This window comes from Myotis nattereri (genome assembly GCF_964212035.1).
Source record: "Myotis nattereri genome assembly, chromosome: 11".
NCBI lineage: Eukaryota > Metazoa > Chordata > Mammalia > Chiroptera > Vespertilionidae > Myotis > Myotis nattereri.
Window position 1 is genome coordinate 76,278,676 of NC_138086.1, and position 24,220 is coordinate 76,302,895.

The 24,220-nt window shown below is 47.7% G+C and overlaps 1 protein-coding gene and 1 long non-coding RNA gene across 2 annotated transcripts; one reads left to right on the plus strand and one right to left on the minus strand.

Moving 5' to 3' along the window:
- The first annotated feature begins 1,372 nt into the window (after positions 1 to 1,372).
- On the plus strand, positions 1,373 to 13,321 carry LOC308526854. Its single transcript, XR_013996577.1, has 4 exons — positions 1,373 to 1,482; positions 2,355 to 2,543; positions 11,529 to 11,760; positions 12,023 to 13,321. It is a non-coding gene; the product is annotated as an uncharacterized lncRNA (long non-coding RNA).
- On the minus strand, positions 11,490 to 23,120 carry LOC308526851 (retinitis pigmentosa 9 protein-like). The gene is made up of 6 exons (XM_081102092.1): positions 22,847 to 23,120; positions 19,845 to 19,875; positions 18,242 to 18,371; positions 15,144 to 15,235; positions 13,175 to 13,236; positions 11,490 to 12,088 (listed from the first exon to the last, which is right to left on the minus strand). Exons 1-6 carry the CDS (start codon positions 22,996 to 22,998, stop codon positions 11,890 to 11,892), a joined length of 666 nt encoding a protein of 221 aa, XP_080958218.1. The 5' UTR covers positions 22,999 to 23,120; the 3' UTR covers positions 11,490 to 11,889.
- Between the last annotated feature and the right edge of the window lie 1,100 nt (positions 23,121 to 24,220).

Here is a 24,220-nt window from a genome sequence, read left to right on the forward strand (position 1 = left end):
AGTGATGCGGCCACTTCCCCCCGCAGACCTGCACGCGCCGCGGTTCCCTCCGGATTGCTGCTGTTCCGCTCGGAGGGGCCACCGCGGCGGCGGACAATTCCAGAGACCTGCGCCCCCGGGGCGTACGTTCCTCCCCTTGGGCCGGCTATAAAGGCCCCTTGGACTGCTCAGCCAGCAAATACAAAGAAACGAACTCGAAACAACTACTCATCCACGAGTGGGTCGCCTTCCCCTCCACGGTTTCTCAATCCAGCGCGAGAGGGCGGTCGGTGGTCGAGTTCCAGCGAGTTACCCATTTCGGCCTAAAGTAAACACGTACACGACTCCCCGTCTCCAAGGGCAGCGCCTGCTTTCTCCCTGAACAATCGCTAGCGGCTCACAAGGGGACCTCTGTTCGTCCGGGCGACTGGTGGCCACCGCCGCCGCCCCGAGCACGGACGCCCGCACGGCGGGGCTGGCCCTCCCCCGGCCCGCCGCCCGGGAGCTCGTCGCCGGCGCCCAGGGAAGCGGCTTTCTTTCGGCGAAAAGCCGCGAGGGCCGGGCCGGAAACGCCCCCGCAGCCGCGCCCGCGCCCCGGCCCCGGCCCCGCCGCAGAGGGGCCGCCTCGGGGAGCGGAGGGCGGCGTCGGCCCCTCGCCCCTCCCCCGCCGCGGCGGAAACGTCTCGGGTTTGAAAGATGCCGCCGCCGCCGCCGCCCCCCGCCCGCCCAGCCACAAAGGGCCAACCCCGTCCCGCCACAGCCCTCCGCCCCCGGTCCCGCCAGAGGCCGTGGCGGGCCCCCGCCCGCCCCCCTCTCCTGGCGCCGGCGACGCCTGCTCACCCGCGTCCCTCGGTCGCGACAGCAGGGATCCGGGGTGGCCGGCGGCTCCGGAGTCCCCGGGCCCCTAGGGCGCGGCGGGGCGGGGGCGTGGCCCTCCGGCGGCCGGGGCCGGGGTCTGGCCTACGCCTCCCGCCGAGGAAGGCTGGGGCCGCCGCCGCCGCCTCTGCCTTCGGCTCCCTCCCGCGGCCTCGCTCGGCCGGCCCGTGCTGCGCGGACACCCGCGTCCTCTGCGGCCGCCGCCGCGCGCTCCTGGGGCCCGACCGCCGCCAGGCTCCTCCCCCGGGAGCCGCGCCGCCCGCCCGCGCCGCCTCGTCAGCCGGGGCCGCCAGACGCCCGGCCCGCCGCCCCGCCCCGCCCCTGCGGCGCTCTCACCCTTGGCGGCCCCCGTCGCCGCCCGGGAACGCGCGGGCCGGGCCGCGGGCCAGCCTCGCCGGGGTTTCCTCCTCGCAGCGCACGCGCCAGCAGCTCAGGCGGCCGTTTCGCAGTTTCCCGGGTTCCCGAGCCCCCCACCCCCGGCTCCCCCTCCCGTCCCCGGGCTGGATCCTACCGGAAAGCCAAAACAACCCGCTCCGCGCAGGCGCGAAGAGGGAAACGGAAGCAGCAGGAAGGGCGGGGGCGGCGCGCGGCGCCGGGGAAGCGCCGGGAAGGGGTTTCCCGGGAAAGGTCAGCGGAGGGCGCGTGCGCGGAGGGTTGGCGGCCCCCGCCCCCCGGGCGCCCGGGGCTGGTTCGACTGGGGTTCCGGCGGCGGGCGCCTGGCGGTCACGGGGGTGGAAGGAGAGGCCCGAGGGTCTTGCTGCTGGGAAATCTGGGGAGCGAGGCGGCGGAGTGTACGCCGTGGGCCGTTTTCAGCCGTTGACTTGTGGGAACTTGCAGGGTGGGTCGGGGACCGAGAACCAGACACCACCAGACCCGGGGACCGTGGGGGAGGCGGGCGGCTGCTCAGCGGGCTTTGTCCCTTCAGCCCCTTCTCGCCAAACACGCCCTCCACTGCCCAGAGCGCATTCGTGTTCCCGGTCTCCTCCAGATCGGCTTCGTGTCCCGGCCTCAAACCAAAGGTACCGGTACCAGTCCGCGCAGCCGGGGAGGGAACCGTCGGGGTGCGCGGGGGAGCCTGTCTGCGTGCGAAGCTTCCAGACCAGTGGTTCTCAACCTTCCTAATGCCGTGACCCTTTAATACAGTTCCTTATGTTGCGGTGACCCCAATGTCATTGTTACAAATTGAACATAATTAAAGCATAGTGATTAATCACAAAAACAGTATGTAATTATATATGTGTTTTCCGACGGTCTTAGGCGACCCCTGTGAAAGGGTCGTTGGATTCCCAAAGGGGTCGCGATCCACAGGTTGAGGACCGCTGTTCCAGATGGTTTTGTGCCGCAATGCGCACCGCTCCCCGCCCCGCTCCCCGTCCCCAGCAAGTTCCAAGGAGCGCCGTCAGCTCTGCCATGCAAAGCCCAGCCTTAGTAGCAGCCGAAGGCTGTGGCCCGCGCTGGTTTGATGAACTTGGCACAGTTTGTTCTCGCGTTTGATGCAGGTTATTTATGGATCCGACATTGTCAGAAATGCCCACACAGCCCCGCCTACGTTCGTAGCTTCACTCCTGGCACAAGCCCTATCTGCAGAACCTGCACGACTAATTATCCGCTGAAAGCACACGCATAGATTCCTGAAGAGCCTCCTCCTGCAGGGTAGGCTGCTAGATCAACGGGATGCACACCAAGATGTGAGTATTTGGGACACTGCTGATAAAGGACTGTCCAGTAGGATTTAGAAACTACATTCATTCAAGTCTTCATTGAGTGTCCAATATGCTATCACTCTGCTTAGTCTGATTAAATGTTTAAGTGTTTTAATATTAAACAACAGAGAAGCCATGCAAAATATTCAGTCACTTAACAAATATTTGAGAACCTGCTTTGTGCCAGACTAGACCCTGGAGATTTCAAAGTCTAAATAGGAAGGTGGGCCTGGCCAGCCTCATTCAGTGGTTGAGCCTCGACCTATGAACCAGGAGGTCAGGGTTTGATTCCCGGTCTGGGCACGTTGCCAGGGCTGCGGGCTCCATCCTCAGTGTGGGGCGTGCAGGAGGCAGCCAATCAATGATTCTCTCACATCATTGATGTTTCTGTCTCTCCTTCTCTCTTCCTCTCTGAAATCAATAAAAATATATTTAAAAATAAACAGGAAGGTGAAAAACAAACACCAAGAATACCTATGGTAAGAGTGTGTTTCATCCTGTAGAAGAGCCATTTAAGATTTTTAAGAATATCTTGATAAGATTTTAGAAATTCTGAAGCATGGTGGATTTCTGACTGGAAGCTGGGATACTAGTTAGGAGACTGTTAAAATAGTCCAGGCAGGGGATGAGAGAGCCTACACCAGCCGTGGGCAAACTACAGCCCATGGGCCGGATTGAAATGAATACAACTAAAAAAAAAAAAAAACAAAAAAAAACCGTACCCTTTTATGTAATGATGTTTACTTTGAATTTATATTAGTTCACACAAACACTCCATCCATGCTTTTGTTCCGGCCCTCCGGTCCAGTTTAAGAACCCATTGTGGCAAAAGTTTGCCCACCCCTGGTAAACTCATTTAGTGAAGATTGTGAAGGATGGATCTGAAACGAGTTCGATACAATACACAAGAGGATGAGGGAAAATAGAGTGATTACATTGTAAGAGCAGTAAAGCTAACTGTGAAGATTAAAGAGAAAGAGGACTACAAAGGTGTCTTTTAATAACTACAGTTAGAAATGCATTTGGCTGCAAGTAAAAAATACTCCATTGCAATGGCTTAAACCAGGGGTCCTCAAACTTTTTAAACGGGGCCAGTTCACTATCCCTCAGACCGTTGGAGGGCCGGACTATAGTTTTAAAAAAAACTGTGAACAAATTCCTATGCACACTGCACATATCTTATTTTGAAGTAAAAAAACAAAACGGGAACAAATACAATATTTATATTTGCATGTGGCCCGCGGGCCGTAGTTTGAGGACCCCTGGCTTAAACAAATGAAGGTGTGTTTGGTCATGTAACCAGTCTGCAGGTAGGCAGTTACTCTTTTTGATTCAACAGCTTAAGAACAGCCACAATTTCTGGGATTCTCTTGACATTTCCCTCATGGTTGCAAGATGGTTGTATCAGTTTTAGCTTTCACACTGGAAGATGGAGAAAGGAATGGCTTCAGCCACCTATATTTTTTTTCAGGAAGATAAAAAATATTTTTAATATTAATTTTAACTAGTTTTAGATAATCTTATGCAAATTGCTCTAGGGAACAGAAAAAGATGGCAAGCTATTTAATTGATTATATGAGGTCAACTGATTATATGAACCCTGTGCCGCACCAGCATGGCCAAGAGTGAACCTGAATGGGGGAGGCTGAAAGGCTTAGAAAAGACAGACAAGAGAATGAAAGCTGGGTCTCGGTGGGACGCTGCTTCTCTGAGACAGCGACCAACGCTTGTGTCTTTATTTTATAGCAGATGCCAGGAGGCAAAGTAAGGGTGTGATCAAGATGTTTACAACATTCTCATGGGTTTCAATCCTACTCAACTACATGCACCTGAACTCTATCAAGCCGACATCACTCAGGCACGTGGGGCCACGTGTTCGGACCATAGGTTCAAGCTTACAACTACAGCTCTTGGCTATAATTGTGCTGGAAGGGCTCTGCCCTCCAAGCTGGGACTTGCACGTGACCACGAGAGGCCTGTGCCCTCTCATTAGTCCAAGGCTTGAACCTGTCCAAACACTGTAGCCGCTCTCCACAGAACCCAAGAAAAGACCACATGGATACTGAAAATTATAAAGCAATTCCATTTATAGTCTCAGATTCCAAAATTCTAAATGAAATACCAGCAAATGGAACCCTGCAATGTATATTAAAGCATATCAAGCCTGAGTTGGGTGTATCCCAAGAATATAAGGATTGTCTAATGAGAAAAATCTTTTAAGGAACCTGCTTTATTATAAGAGGATGATGAAAAAATATATAATTGTTGAGTTTTAACAAATGGTTTTCCTGCACCTACGTGACCTGGCGCAAGAGCCTCCTTGCCCCGGCTGGCATGCCTCAGTAGTTGAGCATGAGCCCAAGAGGTCATGGTTCGATTCCCGTTTGGGGCACATGCCCGGGTTGCTGGCTCGGCCCCCAGTAGGGGGCGTGCGGGAGGCAGCTGATCAATGATTCTCATTATTGATGTTTCTATCTTTCCCTCTCGCTTTATGACAGTGGTTCTCAACCTTGGCTGCACATTAGAATCACCTGGGAATCTTTGTAAAATCCTGATTTCTGGGCTTCATCCTCCGGAAATTCTGTTTCTTTGTTATGGGTTGGGGCCACAACATTAGTAACAAAGAAACAGAATTTCCGGAGGATGAGGTCCAGAAATTAGGATTTTACAAAGATTCCCAGGTGATTCTAATGTGCAGCCAAGGTTGAGAACCACTGCTCTACAAAATCAATAAAAAATATATTTTTATAAAAAGATCCTCCTTAAATCGTGTGCACTAGGTGCTGTACCTCACCGTATACCTAGGAAGAGGAATGACGTCAGGAGCTGACCAAATGGAGAAAAAGTAATGGAGGTCTTCTACCTGCGCGGCAAAGAGCCAGCAGAGTAGGTTGTGGTCAGAGAATGGAAATTTGAAGTGTGCAATTTCAGAGTTGGAGCCGTCGTAAATTATAGCAAGGTCCACCAGGTGGCCATGGTAGCGGTTGGCTGAAGGGCTCTGGGAGTGAAGGTCTTTGGTGCTGAGGAAGGAAAAGATCCAGAAAGGTGGGGTTTTGGATGAGTCGCTGCCTCCTTCATATTGTAGTCATTTACGGGACCCCAGGCCTTCAATGAATGTGCCAGAGTGTCCAGCAAGGTGAGAGATAGAAACATCACAAGATGCTGTGTTCATAATCTTATAATGTTTTTCTTAAAGAGACTCCCCTAAGTTTTCTAATATTCAGTCCCCGTAAAACTTGGATCTTCCACCAGCTAGTGGCCATGCCCCAGCCTGAAGTGCATGGAGAGGGGGAGCATGAAGACCTCCTTGTGAGGGCAGCTGTCCTTGGGAGAGTCCTCGGGAGGGAGCACGGTTCAAGGACTATTCAGTGACTAGACCGAGGGATCTGGTGGCTCCTGTGTAGCCAAACAGGGCTGCTGGGTGGGACAGCCGAGAGGGTTGGTAGGTAGATCACCAGGGAGCAGGTGTGGAATGAGAATGCCTCCGAAGTACCCTCGGCCTGTGTTTGGGGCCGGGGGCAGTGCTGGAAGCTGTCGGTGAAACAGAATAGTCTACCTGGTCTGTAGATTCCAACTGACCTCTTTTTTCTTGTAATATGTTTTTTATTGATTTCAGAGAGGAAGGAAGGGGGAGAGAGAGAGAGAAACACCAATGATGAAAGAGAACCATTGATTGGCTGCCTCCAGCGCACGCGCGCACATATACACACACCCCACTGGGAATTGAGCCCACAACCCAGGCATGTGCCCTTGACCAGAATTGAATCCGGGACCCTTCAGTCCACAGGCCAACGCTCTATCCACTGAGCCGAACCGGCTAGGGCTCCAACTGACCTCTTCCGTAAGGAGGTTTTGTGCTGCCTTTGTGTGGCATTTTGTGTGGGGGGTATCTGAGGTTAGATGGTGGCTGCTATTTTGGTGGTAAGGTCCAGTTTGTGAACTATGTGTTCTCTGCTCAGAATTCCAAATGGGTATTATCACCATCATCTCTATTTTAAGATGAGGACACCAGATTACTTAACCAAGTAATCTGCCCATAGACGTGAAGTTCAGTCCTGCTGGTTGGAAGGGGAGTGGGCTGAGATCTTTGAACTCTCAGGCCCAGGGCCTTTTCTGTGCTTGGGTGCTCAGTGTCACCCTCGTTCTGACAGTTTGACAGTCCGTGTCTCTCGTTAAAGAAGACTGATTTCGACTTCCCACAAGTGTAAAGACAGTCTATGTTTTCACACGTTGAGCCTCATCTTTACCATGTTGGTCAAGTAATAAACACACCAAGGATGTTCAGCCTCCCTGGCGGCCCTTCATTCATTCATTTACTCCACAGATATTTGAATCCCTACAATGGGACCACAATTGTAGCTCTAAGGAATCAGCAGGGAAGAAAGACATAATTATAATTCCTAGGGAGCCTATATTTTGCAAGGAGATGCCATTTATAACTATCACTTTGGAGAGGGGTGTAATAAGTCTGACAATACCTAGGGTTAAAGAGGAAGTGGGGTGACATTCATAATGTGCTGCATTGATGTGGCCTGGGGATCTGCCAGTCCGAACAGAGACCTACGCTAGTGCTGAAGGGTTTGAGGCCCCACTGTTCTACTCATTGCCCCTTCATCTGCTGAATCCTGGGATGTTCCAGGGAGGAACTGGGGGCCATTCGTCAGCCACTCCATGGTGTGCCGTACCGGTGCATATTGTCTGAATGTTGTGACTGGCTGCGGGGGACAAAATGACTATCATGTTTTCTTCCTGGGTTTCAGAAATGGAAGTTTATATTTTCCATGGTCAGTGGTGCTCAATGAATATCTGGCTTCGTAGCTCAGTCCCCATTGCCCACTGCACTTAACCACAAGCCTGTGTTCTCTGTGTGTTATCACCAGGCACAGTTCCGGCACTGCGGTGGTTATGGGGATGAAAACGATAGAGACTCAAACTGAGCTTCACCAGGCTACGGACTGGAGTGACAAACAAGACTCACACTTAGAGTGGCGGTTCTCAGCCTGTGGGTCGCGGCCCCTCTGGCGGCCGAACGACCCTGTCACAGGGGTCGCCTAAGACCATCCCGCATATCAGATATTTACATGACGATTCATAACCGTAGCAACATGACAGTTATGAAGTAGCAACGAAAATAATTTTCTGGTTGGGTCACAACATGAGGAACTGTATTTAAAGGGCCAGAAGGTTGAGAACCACTGGCTTAGAAGGCAGTAGCCATGACATAGGTCGGTGACCAGCATCTCCTCCAGCTACGAATATTGACATAGGAACTGACAACATTCCTGCAGAAGCAGATGGGCTTTATCTTCTGTTGCCCAGAAGAGGGAGCTACATGGTAAGAGCTCTTGAAATGAGGTTCTGTATGGAAATGCACCTCAAAGAAACACTGCATTCGGGAAAGAGAAAATGAGGGCGGAAGAGGGCAAAGGATCCCATGTACAGTAATACGGTTCTGGGAAGCTTTAAAAAACAAACACTGTGTTTGTATGACCTGGTTTATGGTAAAGCCATGCCAGACGATGTGGTGCAGCCCCATGGGAACTGAAGCAAAGTCAAGACCTCCAGCTTTAGCCCAAAGATGAAAAAGATATTGGTAATGATTCTCTGTGTAAAGTATCTTGAGTCTGTTATACAACTGGTTTAAGGGAATGTACTATTCCATTGTTACTTCATAGGAAACCAGTTTCTGAGTTCCAGCTACAAAGAACAGCTAAATATTGCAAGGGCATGATATTTAGCTTAGAACATTGATATCTCTCTTGATTTGAACTAATAAAGCTGTGGTACCAACAACCACATTAATGAAGTGTCACATTATAAAGCCTTTGGAATAAGTTGTAAAACAGTAAATAAACTGAATTGCATATGGTTGTGTGAATCTGACACATTTTCTTCCCTTCCCCAAGTGGCCACATCACTGAACACCACCAATAGGGTTGGGTCATTTGCATATACTTCTACCATGTATCCTATTTTATAATCTCTAGGGACCTTTAGATAAGGAGAACATGATGGTGGAGTTGAGGACAGAAGAAATAGATGAAGGCATCTCCATGAACAGGTCCTTCCCTGAGGACAGAGACTATGCCTCGCTCATTTTTATAGATGGAGTGACCAGGCACATTGTAGGTCCCTGATAATAACACTGATAGGTGTGCCCAAGGCTTGGTTCTCATACCACATAGTCTTCCAACCAGTGTACACTCCTAGAGACAAAGGAAGATGAAGCAAACAAAAGTATATTCAGAACCTGGGACCTGGATGGTCAATTTGTGGAACCAATCTTCTCCCAATAAATCTTACAGGTTAAGTCTGATGAGGTGCCAAAATGTTCGTATGTGACTTACATGGAAGTCTGTCCCAGAGTTGTTTGAAAGAACAGGACAGGTGTGGGAGAGCATGGGGTGCCTTGCAGAAGGGCTCTTTGGGTGACAGTATGGCAATACACACAGATGGGTCCACCAGTGTTGCCTCTAAGTTACCCTGTGGTGAAAACGTCCTCTATTTTTAACTCCCTGTGGTAACCAAGTACCTCTCAGGATGCTGTAAGTAGATGGTACAAAGTGATAGCAATGCATTTTTTTCAGATGAGCTGCAAAAAGGCAAACAAAGGTACTGTTTTTGAGATTGGTCTGAATGAGGTCTGTGACTTCTCCTAACCCCTACCTCAGGATTCGGTGTAGATCCTCCAGGTAAACACCTTTGACCCATATCGCCACCCAAGCTGGACTATGTGACTCTCCTGTGTGTTCCAGTATCACCTGTGTTTTCACTTTCATAGCCCATTTCAGGGCATAACGCATGAAGTTTGCAACAGTCTCAATCTCTCCCAGGAGACCACATATTCCTCAGAGCAGTGCCCACTGTCGTATCTCCATGGAATAGTTAATATAGAGCCTGATACGTAGGCACTCAAGTATTTCTGAATGCTTTGTGTCTGTCCAGTGGTCGGCAAACTCATTAGTCAACAGAGCCAAATATCAACAGTACAATGATTGAAATTTCTTTTGAGAGCCACATTTTTTAAACTTAAACTATGTAGGTAGGTACATTGTTATTAATCAGGGTACTCCTAAGGCAGTGATGGCGAACCTATGACGCATGTCAGAGGTGACACGCGAACTCATTTTTTTGGTTGATTTTTCTTTGTTAAATGGCATATATATTTAAATATATATAAATAAATATCAAAAATATAAATCTTTGTTTTACTATGGTTGCAAATATCAAAAAATTTCTATATGTGACACGGCACCAGAGTTAAGTTAGGGTTTTTCAAAATGCTGACACGCCGAGCTCAAAAGGTTTGCCATCACTGTCCTAAGGCTGTCCTAAGGCTTAGGAAGAGCCACACACAAGGGGCCAAAGAGCCGCATGTGGCTCTCAAGCTGCAGTTTGCCGACCACGGGGGTGAACAGATTTTGCCCTGTGGTCGCTGGTCCCACCATTCCAAGCCCAACAGAACACAACTGAGGTGGAAAGGCTGAGAAAGGGATGCACTGGCTACAGTAACTGAAAAATAGGGAAGACTTGAGTCCAGTTGACCCAACTTCCCTGCTTTCATGAGAACCGGGAAGGCATTCCACTGCTCTAACACCCCACCAGGAATTCCAACAACCTGATTCATTCCCCTATAAATTCCTGTAAGAGATTAGTGTGTTACTATGAGTTGAATCTCATTGCCTTTTGGACACGTGTGAAGTAGGAGTTTGAAGCGTTGTGGGTGAACTAAAGGCACTTAAACGGCCACACTGGGGAAGATGTTGGGCCCTGGGAGGTGGGGAAGATGCTGATGCCAGTATATGGAAGAGGAAGCACAGAAAGAGAAAGGCGGTGCCATTGCACACTTCCCTACTGTGGTCCTTCCCAGAGTCTTCCCTTTATCCTGGAGGCTAGATGAAAAGCCAAGCATACATTTGGAAATCGAGTCCAAAATGTAAGGTAACTCCTGACAACTATCCCAGTTTGAGAATCACTGACATGCTGCTTCCAGATTGTAAGAGAACATGTTTAACATAAATGGCATACCATCGGAATAAAGAAAATTCCTGGCAGGGGAATTTTCTGCTGCATGCTGAGCTAGGATGCTCAGGGTAAGTGCAAGGCATGACTGCATTAACTGGCCTTAGGGTTTTCAGAAAGAACATTCCAATCGGGGCCAATTGTGTCGCTGAGATAAACTTTCAAAGGCCAGGTCTAGGAGCAGTTACTGGAGAGAGCTGGGGAAGGAGCCTGTCTCGGTTACTCTTTGTACTAGTAAAGGATTTGGGAATCCAACCCCCAGGGGAATAGTGAGTTCCAGGGACCCTGAGTGATGACAGCAGCAACTGAAGCTGGAGAGGGAGGGACACTTGTCCCTGAGCAAGATATGGCTCCTCCTTGGCTCATCAAAGAACAGACGCCCTCCCCTAGCTGCAGGCACCAGCCCAGACTGCAGAGCTGCCTCAGCTGCACACAGTCAAAAGTAGAAGTTCCCAGGAGGGCTGTGCTTAGCCAACAGGACGACGGTGAATTTTGGGATGTGGGTGCTTGACCCCGTATAGTCATCCCTAAATCCTTATAATTTTTCTGAATCAGTTGTTCTGGGCATAATCATAATCATGGGGTGATAGCAATAAGATCTAAGCAAGTTAAGTACATGATTTTTTACTGTTATTACAGGACACCCAATTACTCCCCCCCCCCCAAAAAAAAAAAACCTCAACCCATCGTGCCAGGGTTTATGAACACAGGCTTTTGTGAGTAGCAAGGCCCAACATACTTTTTACACTGTTGAGTGAAAAAATGAAAAATGAAAACAAATGTGGACGATATGCTAGCATTTATGTTAAAAAACAAAACCCACATTTGCTTAAGATTCATAATTAAACCTTACGTACCTTTGAAATTTGGAACACATGCATGTGTTATTCAGAAATAAAAAATACATTTGAAAAATAAATAATGAGCTTTTATTATCTTCAACAACAGACAAGAGTGGAGCCTGAAGCCTGGGAACTGAGCAGCCTCGCTGTGGAGGTGGCAGCCCTGGAGGAGTGTCCTCAGAGGCTCTAGTCCGGCCACCCCGACTTCCTCGGAATCGCAGGCCACAGTGACCAGCAGGAGGAGGGCTGGGAGGGCCCGTCCTGCTGACGTCAGCGCCGTCCAGAGCTGGTACCTGGGGAGACACAGTCCCTCTCGGGGGTCACAGCTTCACTGGAAGGTAGGTGAGACGTCACTCGTGTGCGTGACCCCAGATGTGCTCCTTGGTGTCCCCTCTCCGACTCCAGGACCCTGTTCTCGGCCACAGTGTGTGACTCTGAGACGAGAACGCGGACAAGCAGAGCGGCTGTCAGTCCGAGTCCGAGCTCTCACTTGACTTGGAAGACTTATGCTTTCGCTTCTTCTTCCTTTTCTTTTCTTTCTTCTTTTTCTTATGCTTTTCTTTCTTCTTCCTTTTCTTGTGTCTCTCCTTACATTCCGAGGAGCTGGAGCTGCTGCCGTCGTCATCTGAGGTGGAATCCTCCAGCAATTGCTTTAACTGCTGTATCCTAAACAGAGAAGACTGGTCAAAGAACCAGAAACCATAACAACATCGTCGAAGAATGTTTTTAAATATAAGATTAGCAGTGAGGATAAAAAAAAGTCACAGATAATCACCTCATTCAATGCAGTACTTATTTTTTATTTTTGCATGTTGCCCATTCCTGTCCACATCCATGCCTATTTTACAGGACTATTTACACCCATGCCCATCTACCTGTGTACAATCGTTCTGTATCCTTTTCATTGTCCTAAATATTTCCACGTTTCCTTTTTACATTTTTATTATTATTTTTTGATAGTATGTTTATTAAAGCTGGGGACAGTGAAACAAGGACGGGACTAGGATGGAAGTAACAGGAGAGCTTAAGCGGGGCTGCTTCGCTCACTAGGAAGTCAGAGAAAGGGGGCCTTGGGGACCTTTTCATCAGGGGGTTAGCCAGGGATGCGCTGTCACTCCCCACTGCTCCCCTGGTTGCAAGTCTCATGGGGTCCCTTAGAGTTTAGGAGATAATATTCACTTGAAAAGGCGATTTGAGTGCGCATGCCCCAAGGAGGTGTGCCTGCATATTTTTATATATTTCTATAGTCCCTCCTATTGTAACTTCTAACAGATACAGCCTTTCCTAAATCATCCCCCCACTGCTCAAGTTCATACTAGGTAATCTACCCCCTCAACAATTATAACTCAAGACCACAAATCTGAAAAATTAAAAACCTCCTGTTTTTTCACTGTCCTTATTCATGTTGAACAATAGCTCAGATCCCTTAAGACATTGGAGAAGATAAACTAAATCATATGAAAGAGAACCAATCAAACAGTAGAACCACACACCACGAAGAGGGCTGCCAACATCAACCATCCATGCGTCAGCAGGCTGGGCCACGCCCACTGCATTAAGCTAACCCAAGTGGAGCGGGCTGCCCTGCTCATTCCTGAACATCGGCCTTTTCAGTGAGTCCTCCTGACCTCCAAGTGCTGCGCAGTGAAAGCACCACATTTGTTACACTGCTCCTCTAATGGGAATAATTGTTTCCAACGTAATACCATTTAAAACTTCAAGAGGGTCTTGTTATCATCAGGACAACCTCACCTTATATCCTTTTCATGTCTCTTATTCTCTCGGATGATGTCATACATGGGATCTTCATGTGCCTTGAGGGTTAGAGAAAGTTAAGCTTGGGTAAGACTTCATGAACCATTAATTAAATAAATATTAAATCTCTCTGTTACTAAAACCAGTTATTTTTTTCCAGTTTGGTAATTTTTTAGCATGTTCTAATTCTTCCTGAGGGTCACCATCACTGACTGCTAACTCACTGATGCTGTGACAAGGATTTTCCAATTAGAAAAACACAGGATTGAAAATAAAATAATTTCTTAAAAAAGATTTAAAAATATAGGATTGAAAAAATATATATAGCATATAATTTAAGTATCTTTTATAAGTAAATAAACTCTGGCAGAATCACAAACTACTATACAAGGTAGAAATATTGAGGTAATTCTCTTTGGTCTATGTGTATAGATGACTAAGAGATAGGTTTTTTAAAAAAGTGAACTATAATAGATGATATATAAGAATGAAGCATTTATAGATACACAAAAATATATGTACCCTAAACCAAGTCTGGAAGTATACAGAAGTACAGATAATTTCAAATGACTTGAATTACTTAAAAATAAGAATAAGTATGAGAAATATTATGGTATGTGAATTACCTCAATTAAAAAAAAGAAGAAATATTTATTGTAGAAATTTTTGGGTTATAAAAAAAAATTTAAAAAATCTATTACCTCACTACCTAAGGGGTAATTACTACTAACATTAGTCTCTTTCCTTCAATCATTATTCATAATTTATGAAAAACTATAATCATTTTATATACACAACTCTACTGCTTTCACTTCCTGTCTTGAACATTTTCCTTGACATTACACATTCTTCTAAAATATAATTACTAACATCTAAATAATTTTCGTTACAGTATTTTATGTTGATATGTTGGATTATTAGGTTGTTTCCTACTTTTCTTTAGTTTTTTCAATCATATAATTATAAAGTTATCCTGATACATACATAAACAGCTATGTATATAGTGATGTTCTCTTATGTCCTTAAGGTAAACTCTTAGAAGTGGGTTTTCTGAGTAAAAAAAAAAAAAAAAAAAAAAAAGAATATGTTTAAAGTTTTTGAGGTTTATCACCACTTTATGTTCTGTAGTATCTATAAAAGTGTACACTCTGCCCTGGACAAATAGCTCAGTTGGTTAGTGGAACAACAAATCGATGTTTCTCTCTTCCCATTCCTCTCTCTCTCTCTCTCTCAAATCAATTTTAAAAAATTGACATTCTACCTAGAAGAGGAATGATTGATCAAAAACGTATTTAAGATTATAAAATTAAAACACATTTTAAAAAATATTTTTATTGATTTTAGAGAAAGAGGAAGGGAGAGAGAAATATTAATAGACTGCCTCCTGTATGCCCCCTACTGGGGATTGAGCCCACAACCTGGGCATGTGCCCTAATCGGGAATTGAACAGGTGACCTCTTGGTGCATGGGCCGACACTAAACTGAGCTACACTGGCTGGGCTAAAACACATTTTACATGTCTATAAAACTTTGGCCCTGGCCAGTGTGACTCGGTTGGAGCGTCATCCTGTGCACCAAAGGGTCGTGGGTCTGATCCCAGTCAGGGCGTGTAAGGGAGGCAACCAACTGATGTTTTTCTCTCTCTCCCTCTCTTTCTAGAATCAATAAAAAAACACATCCTCGGGTGAAGATTAATAATAATAAAAAAAGACTGATTAAATAACAGTGTCTACTTCATAAAAAGAAGCACTATTCCCAACATATAAGCAAGTGCCACTTTAATAAGAAGTTAGTTTTTTGTTAATAAACTTATCACACAAATGTAACTTAACAGAGATGTAGTTAACATCAGATACTTTGGCCGAAATGCTTCAGGGAATGTATTTTATATGAACTCCAATTCACCAATTACTGGACATGTACTATTTCTAATAAATGTAAATTCACATGGTGGGGTTCTACTTACTACTCTGAACTGTTCTAACTTTTGGTTGCCTTTGATAAAGAAAGGGCATTCTTTGTCGCCCGTTCGGTGACCATACCGTTTACAGCGCCAACCTAAAAACAAAGAAAAAGGGGATATATTTCTGTATAAATATATATATATATAACACAGTTTCATTTAATGAAGATAATCAGTAGATCACATTAAGGTTTTTCTTCATTAGACTCCAATCGAAAAGCATATGCAATCAGTGAATGAACGATTAAGAGTCTAGAAAATTGACAACACGTGAGTGAGACTGCTGGGCATGCATAGCAGTAGGCCCACTCCCGAAATACTGACACACACTTGAATTTCAAAAGACTTACTGGTAATTTGTAGACATATTAAAGTTTAAAAACCACTGTTCTAGGTAACACTACAACCAATAAAAAAGAATGAAGGTATGTATAGTTTACATGTCTGGAACAAGTTCAAGTTTTGTGGGAGCTGGAGGCAGTGCGCGTTTTAGGGAAAAAAAACATCTTGCCTTGGCAAATTTTACAAAATCATATGACCATATTAACATATCAATGGGATCCCTGCAGGCCCTTGAAAGGCACCATTGAGGTTCCCAGAAGCTTAAACTTCAATTCTTGGTAGAACTAGCTCTGGTCCCAACCCAAACACACTTACTTTCCAAGTCAATGCAAATATCTATAAAATGGTAAGTGAAATGCAACTCACAACCTCATCAAACAGAGTACATAGTAATTTTCAAACTTAAAAAACTTCAAAAAAAACTCTAGGCCCTGGCAGGATAGTTCAGTTGGTCAGAGCACCATCCAAAGACACTAAGGTTGCAGATTCAGTTCCTGCTCAGAGCACATACAAGAAGCAACCAATGAATGCATAAATAAGTGGAACAATTAAATCAATGTTTCTCTCTCTCTCAAATCAATTAAAAAGAAAAAAAGTTGTAGACTTCTGGGTACCGATGTCAGACCGAACACATTCATCTGCTTTCATTCCCTTCCTAAAAAGTCATCTAAATGACAATGAAGAAAATTCTTTTCAGAAGTGAGAACCCAGGAAGTATGTCAAGAATGGCCAAGTGACAACTTCTATAAATTTGTTCTTCCATAAAAGCACTGACAGGAGTTGCAAATTTGCCCAAATCAACTTCTGTGCAACCCTGGGAATGAACCAAAGGCCTGCCACGACCTGAGGAGCATTAATTCAGCAAAAAGCAGTGGACCTTGGCTAAGGCCAGCAGGATTTCTGGCATTTTAACTGGACCCTCTCGCCCCTTCTGTAAGTCCTGAAAGCAAGCAGCCTACAACGCCAGCGGCTGTGAAAAGCAGCAGCCTTGCACCCACTGAAGCGGGACCCTGGAATTTTGAAACCCTTATAAACCCCTACCCTCAGTTGAAAATCCACATGTATCTTCTGACTCCCCCAAAACTTAAAATTGCCTACTGTTGCCCTAGCTCAGGGGTCCTCAACTTTTTAAACAGGGGGCCAGTTCACTGTCCCTCAGACCATTGGAGGTCCGGACTATAGTTTAAAAAAAAACTATGAACAAATTCCTATGCACACTGCACATATCTTATTTTGAAGTAAAAAAACAAAACGGGAACAAATACAATATTTGTATTTGCATGTGGCCCGCGGGCCGTAGTTTGAGGACCCCTGCCCTAGCTGGTTTGGCTCAGTGGACAGAGCATCGGCCTGCGGACTGAAGGGTCCCAGGTTTGATTCAGATCAAGGGCACATGCCAGGGTTTTGGGCTTGATCCCCAGTAGGGGGCGTGCAGGAGGCAACCATCAATGATTCCCTCTCATCATTGATGTTTCTATCTCTCTCCCTTCCTCTCTGAAACCAATAAAAAAAATTTGAAGCCTACTGTTCACTGGAAGCCTTACTGATAACACATATTCTGTATGCTATATGTATTATGTACTGAGTTCTTACAATAAGAAGAATCGGTGACTAGAGAAAAGAAAACGTTATCAAGAAAATCATAAGAGAAAATACATTTATAGTACTTACTGGAAAAAAAATCTGTGTATAAGTGGACCCACGTAGTTCAAACCTATAATACGGTTCCACATACTACTCTGAACTGTTCTAAATTTTGTTTTGTTAGTCCTCACCTGAGGATATTTTTCCATTGACTTTTAAAGAGAGTGGAAGAGAGAGGAAAAGACAGAGAGAAATATCGATGTGAGAGAAACACATCGATTGGTTGCCTCCTGCACATGCCCCGACCAGGGCCCGGGCAGGGGAGGAGCCTGCAACCAAGGTACATTCCCTTGACTGGAATCGAACCCAGGACCCTGTGGTCTGTAGGCCCACACTCTATTCACTGAGCCAGACTGGCTAGGGCTGAACTGTTAAGGCCAAAGGTGATCCTGAGTGGGGGGCGTGAAAAGATTGAGAAAAGACAGACAAGAGAATGAAAGCTGGGTCTCGGTGGGACGCTGCTCCCTGATGAGGAGACAGTGCCCACAAGCCGTGTCTTTATTTTATAGCAGATGCCACGAGGCAAAGTAGGGGTGTGATCACGTTGTTTACAGCATTCTCGTGAGTTCCAACCTCACTCAACTACATGCACCTGGGGCCACGTGTTTGGACCATAGGTTCACGCTCACAACCACAGCTGTTGGCTATGATTGTGCTGGGAGGGCCCTGCCCTCCAGCTGGGACTTGCACGTGGCAGTGAGAGGACCCTGTCCTTTCATTAGTCCGAGGCTTGAACCTGTCCAAACACTGTAGCCACGCCCCACACTGAACTTTTCTAAATTTTTAAAAAATTGTGGTAAAAATACAGGCAGACCTAGGAGATATTATGGGTTCGGTTCCAGACCATAACAATAAAGTGAGTTGTAATGTTTTTGCTAGTGGAGCATCTTGCCTTCAGTCAGTAAATAACCAACATTTGTGAAACGCAATAAAGCCAGCGCAATAAAATGAGGTTGGCCCATATACATAACATTTACCATCACACTCTCCCGCTCCATGACTTTTCCTTTGTAAAACTGAAACTCTATATTCTCATTAAACAACTCCCCATTCCCTTGTGAACCGTGGTGTGACCTGCGTGTGTTCGGGAGTACCGGACGCGCTTGCACACTCACACTGCATAACTTTGACCTCCTTCCCCAGGGGCATCCAAAGCCCTTTGGTTGGCGCGTGAGCCAGGAATTCCCTGGCATGCTCATTGCCTGGCACATCTGGTATACAGTCTTCCGGCTTAGTCTCATCCTCCTAAAAAGGGAAACAGCGAGTAAACAATATGGCCAGAAAGCGCCGGATCCTCTCCACCTGCCTCAGAGCACAGTGTGGCCTGGCTTTCTCAGGGGGGAGCTCCCAAGGTCGTCATGAGTCACCTCTCAAGAACTGGGGACACCACTGAGACCGGACAGAAAAAGTGGAAGTGAATGTGCCGGAAGAACTACATCACAAAAACGAAGTGGCTGTTCTTGGAGCAGATAGAAATCTGTCCTTCATACAGAAGTGATCTGCAAGCTCGAAATTCTAATGTATTTCAGATTCCAAGATCAAGAAAAAGGTTTCACCTTGCCCTGGCTGGGTAGCTCAGTTGTTAGGGTGTCGTCCTGATATGCCAAGATTACAGGTTCGATCCCCAGTCAGGGCACATACCAGAATCAACCATGGATATCTCAATAAGTGGAACAACAAATCGATGTTTCTCTCCCCCACCTCTAAAATCAATAACTTTTTTTTAAAAATGGGAAAACTCTTTGTGGAATGACACAGCATAAGAATTAAGCAAGGCCACCCGGAATAATAAAATGGCATGTTGCTTGTTAACCTTGCGAGCCACTGCCATGTTTTCTAGTCACACGCATGCTCTATCTCTGCTATGCATTTCACTACTGAATAGCTACAGTTATACTTAAGGAGCTTCCTCCACCCCTGTTTCCATGAATGTTACATTTATGATAGAAAAATTTTAAGTTCTTTTTTATTTCTATTTTTAAAATTTTTTATTTTTGTACAGATGCCCCCCGTTTCCCTCCATTTTTTAAAAAAATATATATCTTTTTTCTAATTTCAGAGAGGAAGGGAAAAGGAGAGAGAGATAGAAACACCGATGATGAGAGAAAATCATTGATCGGCTGCCTCCTACACGCCCCACACTGGGGATCAAGCCCGAAAGCCAGGCATGTGCCCTGACTGGGAATCGAACCATGACCTCCTGGTTCATAGGCTGATGCTCAACCACAGAGCCATGCTGGCCTGGCTTACATCTTTTTTAAAAATTGAAAGTTTAAATCTTTAAACAGAAAAGGTTGCTTTGGCTTTTCACCACTCCTCTAAGCCTTGCTCCCCCAGAGAAACAGACACTGGCCAGGGGCTGGAGGAGGGGCTCCTGCAGGGGACTCAGGCTGGGGGAGCCTCAGGTCTCCCCAGAGTCTCCCATTCTCTGAGCTGATGACAGTCGAGAAACCAGTGCCAGATGAGAGTCAGCACCAGGGCAGCAGAGATGGAGGGAGAGAGAAGGGGCGATGGCTGAGGCACTCGCGTGGGCCTGCCTGGGGTTCTTAGGGAACAGACACCCGGCTGAGTAAATTGCCACAAAGGCACAGGCTTGTGACAGAGCCCGAAGGGTCTGACTGGCACCTGCAGGAAGAAACAGGGTGATCACAAAGGGAGTCTGCGCACTGGGTGACTTATGCCGAAGAGAAGAGCCCCAAGGACAAACTTCACACTGACCTTGATAAGCCCAGGAGGAGGTTTTTCATAACTAGAAAGAAAAAAGAAAACAAACCCATCATCAACCACGTTAACAGGAACATAACGAGCAAAAAGCAACTGCAGGCTAAACTAAAAAGGGTGTTTTTAACAAAAAACCTAGAAGTACGTTACGTCTAAAACAGTTAATAGAACATGCCCGGCACTCGAGATCACATATAAACAAACAGATGCTCTCCCACATCCCGCTCAGATGCAGCTCAAATTCACTGACACTGTAACTCACTTGCCGTCTTAGCACAATGCTTTTCTTTTTGGAAGAAGGGAAAGCAAGAGATTACAGGGGAAATGTGAGTTCATTATGGTTCCAAACTGTCATTATCGTTGTCAGCTTGTTCACCCAGCATCCCTACACCTACTCAACGAGGAACAGGCTCAGGGAGGGGGCTGAGTGACCTGCTCTGCGGGGCTGGGGTCAGCCCAGGGGAGCGCAAAGCTGGCGGGAAGGGCCTGCTGGAGGGAAGGAGGGAAGGTGACCTGTCCCAGAGGTTCCCCCTTCCATGTCCCTGAACGTCCCAATTCAAGATCCTCCCACCGCCTCTGCCAGAGTGAGCCCAAGCAGCCCAAGCCGCTGCCTCCGGCCCCTCAGCTCTCTGCCCACCCTCTCTGCCCGCACGGACCCCACTGGATTCCGGGTGCAGGACCCCTGCATGATGCCTGGACCACCGGCAGCTGGATGGTACATGCCAAATGCCAGAGCTTTTCTAGTGCACAGAGGAGGAGCTGCCCCACGAATATTACATAGAGAAGAACTGGGCGTGAATGGACTGAGCCGCTGAGGTGTGGTACAGTGCTTCCCAAAGCAAATGCTTCAACTATTTTCTAACACAAAGTGGTGGCAGGTCCTGGCCGCAACTTACTTAGCAACAGCACTGGAACCTGCACAAATTGGGACAATGATACAGTTCACCTGCAACCATTCATGAGAAACACGAATGGTACGCCTTATGCATAGAGACCGAAGGGAGTCTGTAGTACAGACTACAAATCCGACAATAATACATCCTTTCAGCCACAGGAGTTGCGCAACCAACAACATATGGCCAATCGAACTGAAATCCAAACTCCTGAAAAATATGTAACTGTTGTTGCCAAAGTGAAACGAAGTGTGATGGAACCACACATTGGAAATCTGCGACTGGCCATGGCGTTACCTCAAAAGTCCATTTCACCACTGTTTTCACAGTTTAAAGGACAGTAGTTGATGGTGTTTCCTACGGCTAAACAATCCGTGATTTTAACATATTAAAAAAAAAAATTCTCCAAGTTTAAAGTCACATTTAACTCCGAAACAGACCAGATTTAGAAATGGGACTATGTTAATGTATGGTTGGCTTCTGACAGTCAAGAATCTACAGGTGTCTTTGCAGTTAATTCTTTTATATATATATATATATATATATATATATATATATATATATATATATATATATATTGATTTTCCACAGAGAGGAAGAGAGAGAGATAGAGAGTTAGAAATATCGATGAGAGAGAAACATCGATCAGCTGCTTCCTGCACATCCCCCACTGGGGAAGTACCCACAACCCAGGTACATGCCCTTGACCGGAATCGAACCCGGGACCTCTCAGTCCGCAGGCCGACGCTCTATCCACTGAGCCAAACCGGTTTTGGCTGTTAATTCTTAATATTAAAAAAATTGGGGGATAAGGACACATTTGTAATAACTTAATCAATAAAAAATTAAATAAAAGTAAATAAAAAGTGAAAAAAAAAGTTGGTGGAGGCCCATCCTTTTGTACCATCTGAGAAGCCAGCTGTGAATCCATTCAGGCTGTAATAACTTGCTCTGTGTAGTCAGAAGACTGATCTTCCCAATGGTGTATGGGGCGAGGAACCTTTGATTGGGCAGACACAGAGCACCACACCGAGGGCCCGAGGGCCAGGATGGTGGGTGCCAGCCCAGCAAGGCCCTGTCCTGCAGCCACTGTCCTCCTGAGGCGACATTCCGCTCCAGGGCCACACTGGGAACATAGCAAACATGTCATGCAGAGCAGGCCAGGCTCCAGCAAAGCCATGCGCTTTGTGTCAAAGCTCCCAGGAGGGTCATTATAGAGCTTCGTGGCCCTTTGAAGGCTTTTCCTTACATGACTGGCTGAGCGCCCTGAAACAGAACAATTTATTAACTAACTTCGCGAACACCAACCTTTAAGAATTAAAGCTAATCCCAGAACAGCAGGATGACAGGAACGAGCTGCCAGGTCATCAATCCACCCTCCCATCCGATGGTTCTCCTTGTCCACCCGCCCTCCTCCCAGCGGCTCCCTGGACCCTCCTCCGCGCGGCCAGGGTCGCCTGCACCCATGTGAGCCTCCCGTCCTAGCTCCTCCTGTAGAGCCGGAATCGGCCTCTGGGTGGCCCCCACCCCCCAATCCTGGTAGAATCCTCAGGCCCGGAGGGCGGGTCTGCACTCTCCTCCACTGACAGCCCCTCCCCGTCCGCAGGGACAAGCCCCTCGCCCCAAGTTTACTCTCTTCCCACTAGCGCTGCAGGGCTAGGACCCCGAGGAAAAGATGTGCCCAGGTTCACAGTGGCCTCTGACCCGAACACCGCGAAAGGGCAGGCAGCAGCGCGCGCTTCCCGCGTATTCATTCATTCATTCATTCATTCATTCATCCATCCATCCATCCATCCCCGGATCCAGATGCGCGCCACGAGCCCCGGCCAAACTCCGACGGCGCGGCGCGCGGCCGACCGGGGCTCCCGCGCGGGGCAGCGTCCCCCCTCCCTCCCCCCGCTCCCCCGCGGGAGCGCCGGAGCCTGGGGGCGGGGCCGCGCTCCCTCCCAGCCGGGCGGCCCCCGGGCGCCGGGCCCCGACCCCGCTCCCTCCCGGGACCCGTCACGGCAGCCGGGCCGCCTGCCCGCTCGCGGGTCTCCGAGGACCCCGCCTCCCGCGCCCACGCGGCGCCCCGTCCCCGCAGGAGCCGGCGCGGCGGGGACTCACAAGGACTCCAGGTGCTTGAGCTGCTGCAGCTGCTGCGCGTCGTGTCGCCGCCGCTTCTGCTCCCGGCGGCGCTGCAGCTCCTGCTCCGGCGGCTCCCGCGGCCGCCGCGCGCCCCCGGCCCCCGGGTCGCCGCGCCCCGGCCAGGACGACATCGCGGCCCGCGCGGCTCAGGCGGCGGCGAAGACAGCACTTCCTCCGCGCCCCGCCCGCCCGGTCCCGCAGCGCCCCCTCCCGCCGCCGCCCCGAGGCCGCCGCCGAGCCCGGTGTCTCCGCCGAGGCCGCCGGCCCCCGCCTCCCCGCGGCGCGGCCCTGGGTCCTCGCTCGGAGCGCCGCAGCCTGGCCGGTTGGTGCCGGAGGTCGGAGCGCGCCCCCTGGCGGCGTCCGAGGGCTGAGGGTGCCGGCGGTTGGGAGCCCTTCCCTGCCCGCCCCCTCCCCCACAACCTCTATGTGCGATCCCTGGTTAAAACAGTGTATATTGAATTTAGACAGGCTTTGGGAGCTGAAAATAAAACCTAATAAAACCTCTGTTATGAGCTTTATGTATTACACTAATTTTGTAGACAGGAGGAGGCCCAGAGAGTTAAGTGACATGCTCAAGGATGCAGAACTAGTAAATGGTGGAGCCAGGATGCAAAAGTGTTAGGTGCTTAACTAGATTGTACTTTAAAAGTGTTATCTGATACATGAAGTTATAGTAACTTTCATGAAATGGGATAAACTACAAAGGAAGTAAAAATAATAGTAGAGGGGAGTGCTCGCTTCGGCAGCACATATACTAAAATTGGAACGATATAGAGAAGGTTAGCATGGTCCCTGCGCAAGGATGACATGCAAACTCATGAAGCATTCCATATTAAAAAAAAATAGTACAGAGGATATTTCCCTCAAACATGGCATTTAATATAATCAGTCCCTAAAATACCTGGGGAGCTCTTTCCTATTTATTACAGGAAGTCCAAATAAACACACAAAAGACTATGAACAGACATACAATGTGTGTGTGTGTGTGTGTGTGTATCTCAGAACTTGGAAATCAGGTTCCCCTTTGAGAGGGAAAAGTCGGTGTATGAACCAATCCAGTTGTAGATGCAAGTGACCTGGGCCAATAGTTCCTCCTCTCCCGGGAAGACTTTGTTGCTGGTCAAGATATGCCCCTAAAGTACAAGAAAAGAAACAAAAAGAAGATACCAAACATTATAGCAAGCAAACAAGCTGAAAACTTTCAGATATACTTTTATGCAAAACCAGTGAAGTTGTTCTTCTCACACTTGCAATCGAAAGAGTCTTGATCAATAAAACTCTATAGTATCACACTTTATTTAAAAAAAAAGAGTCTTGACTAATTCAAATATTTGCTTAACTCAATGATTTGAT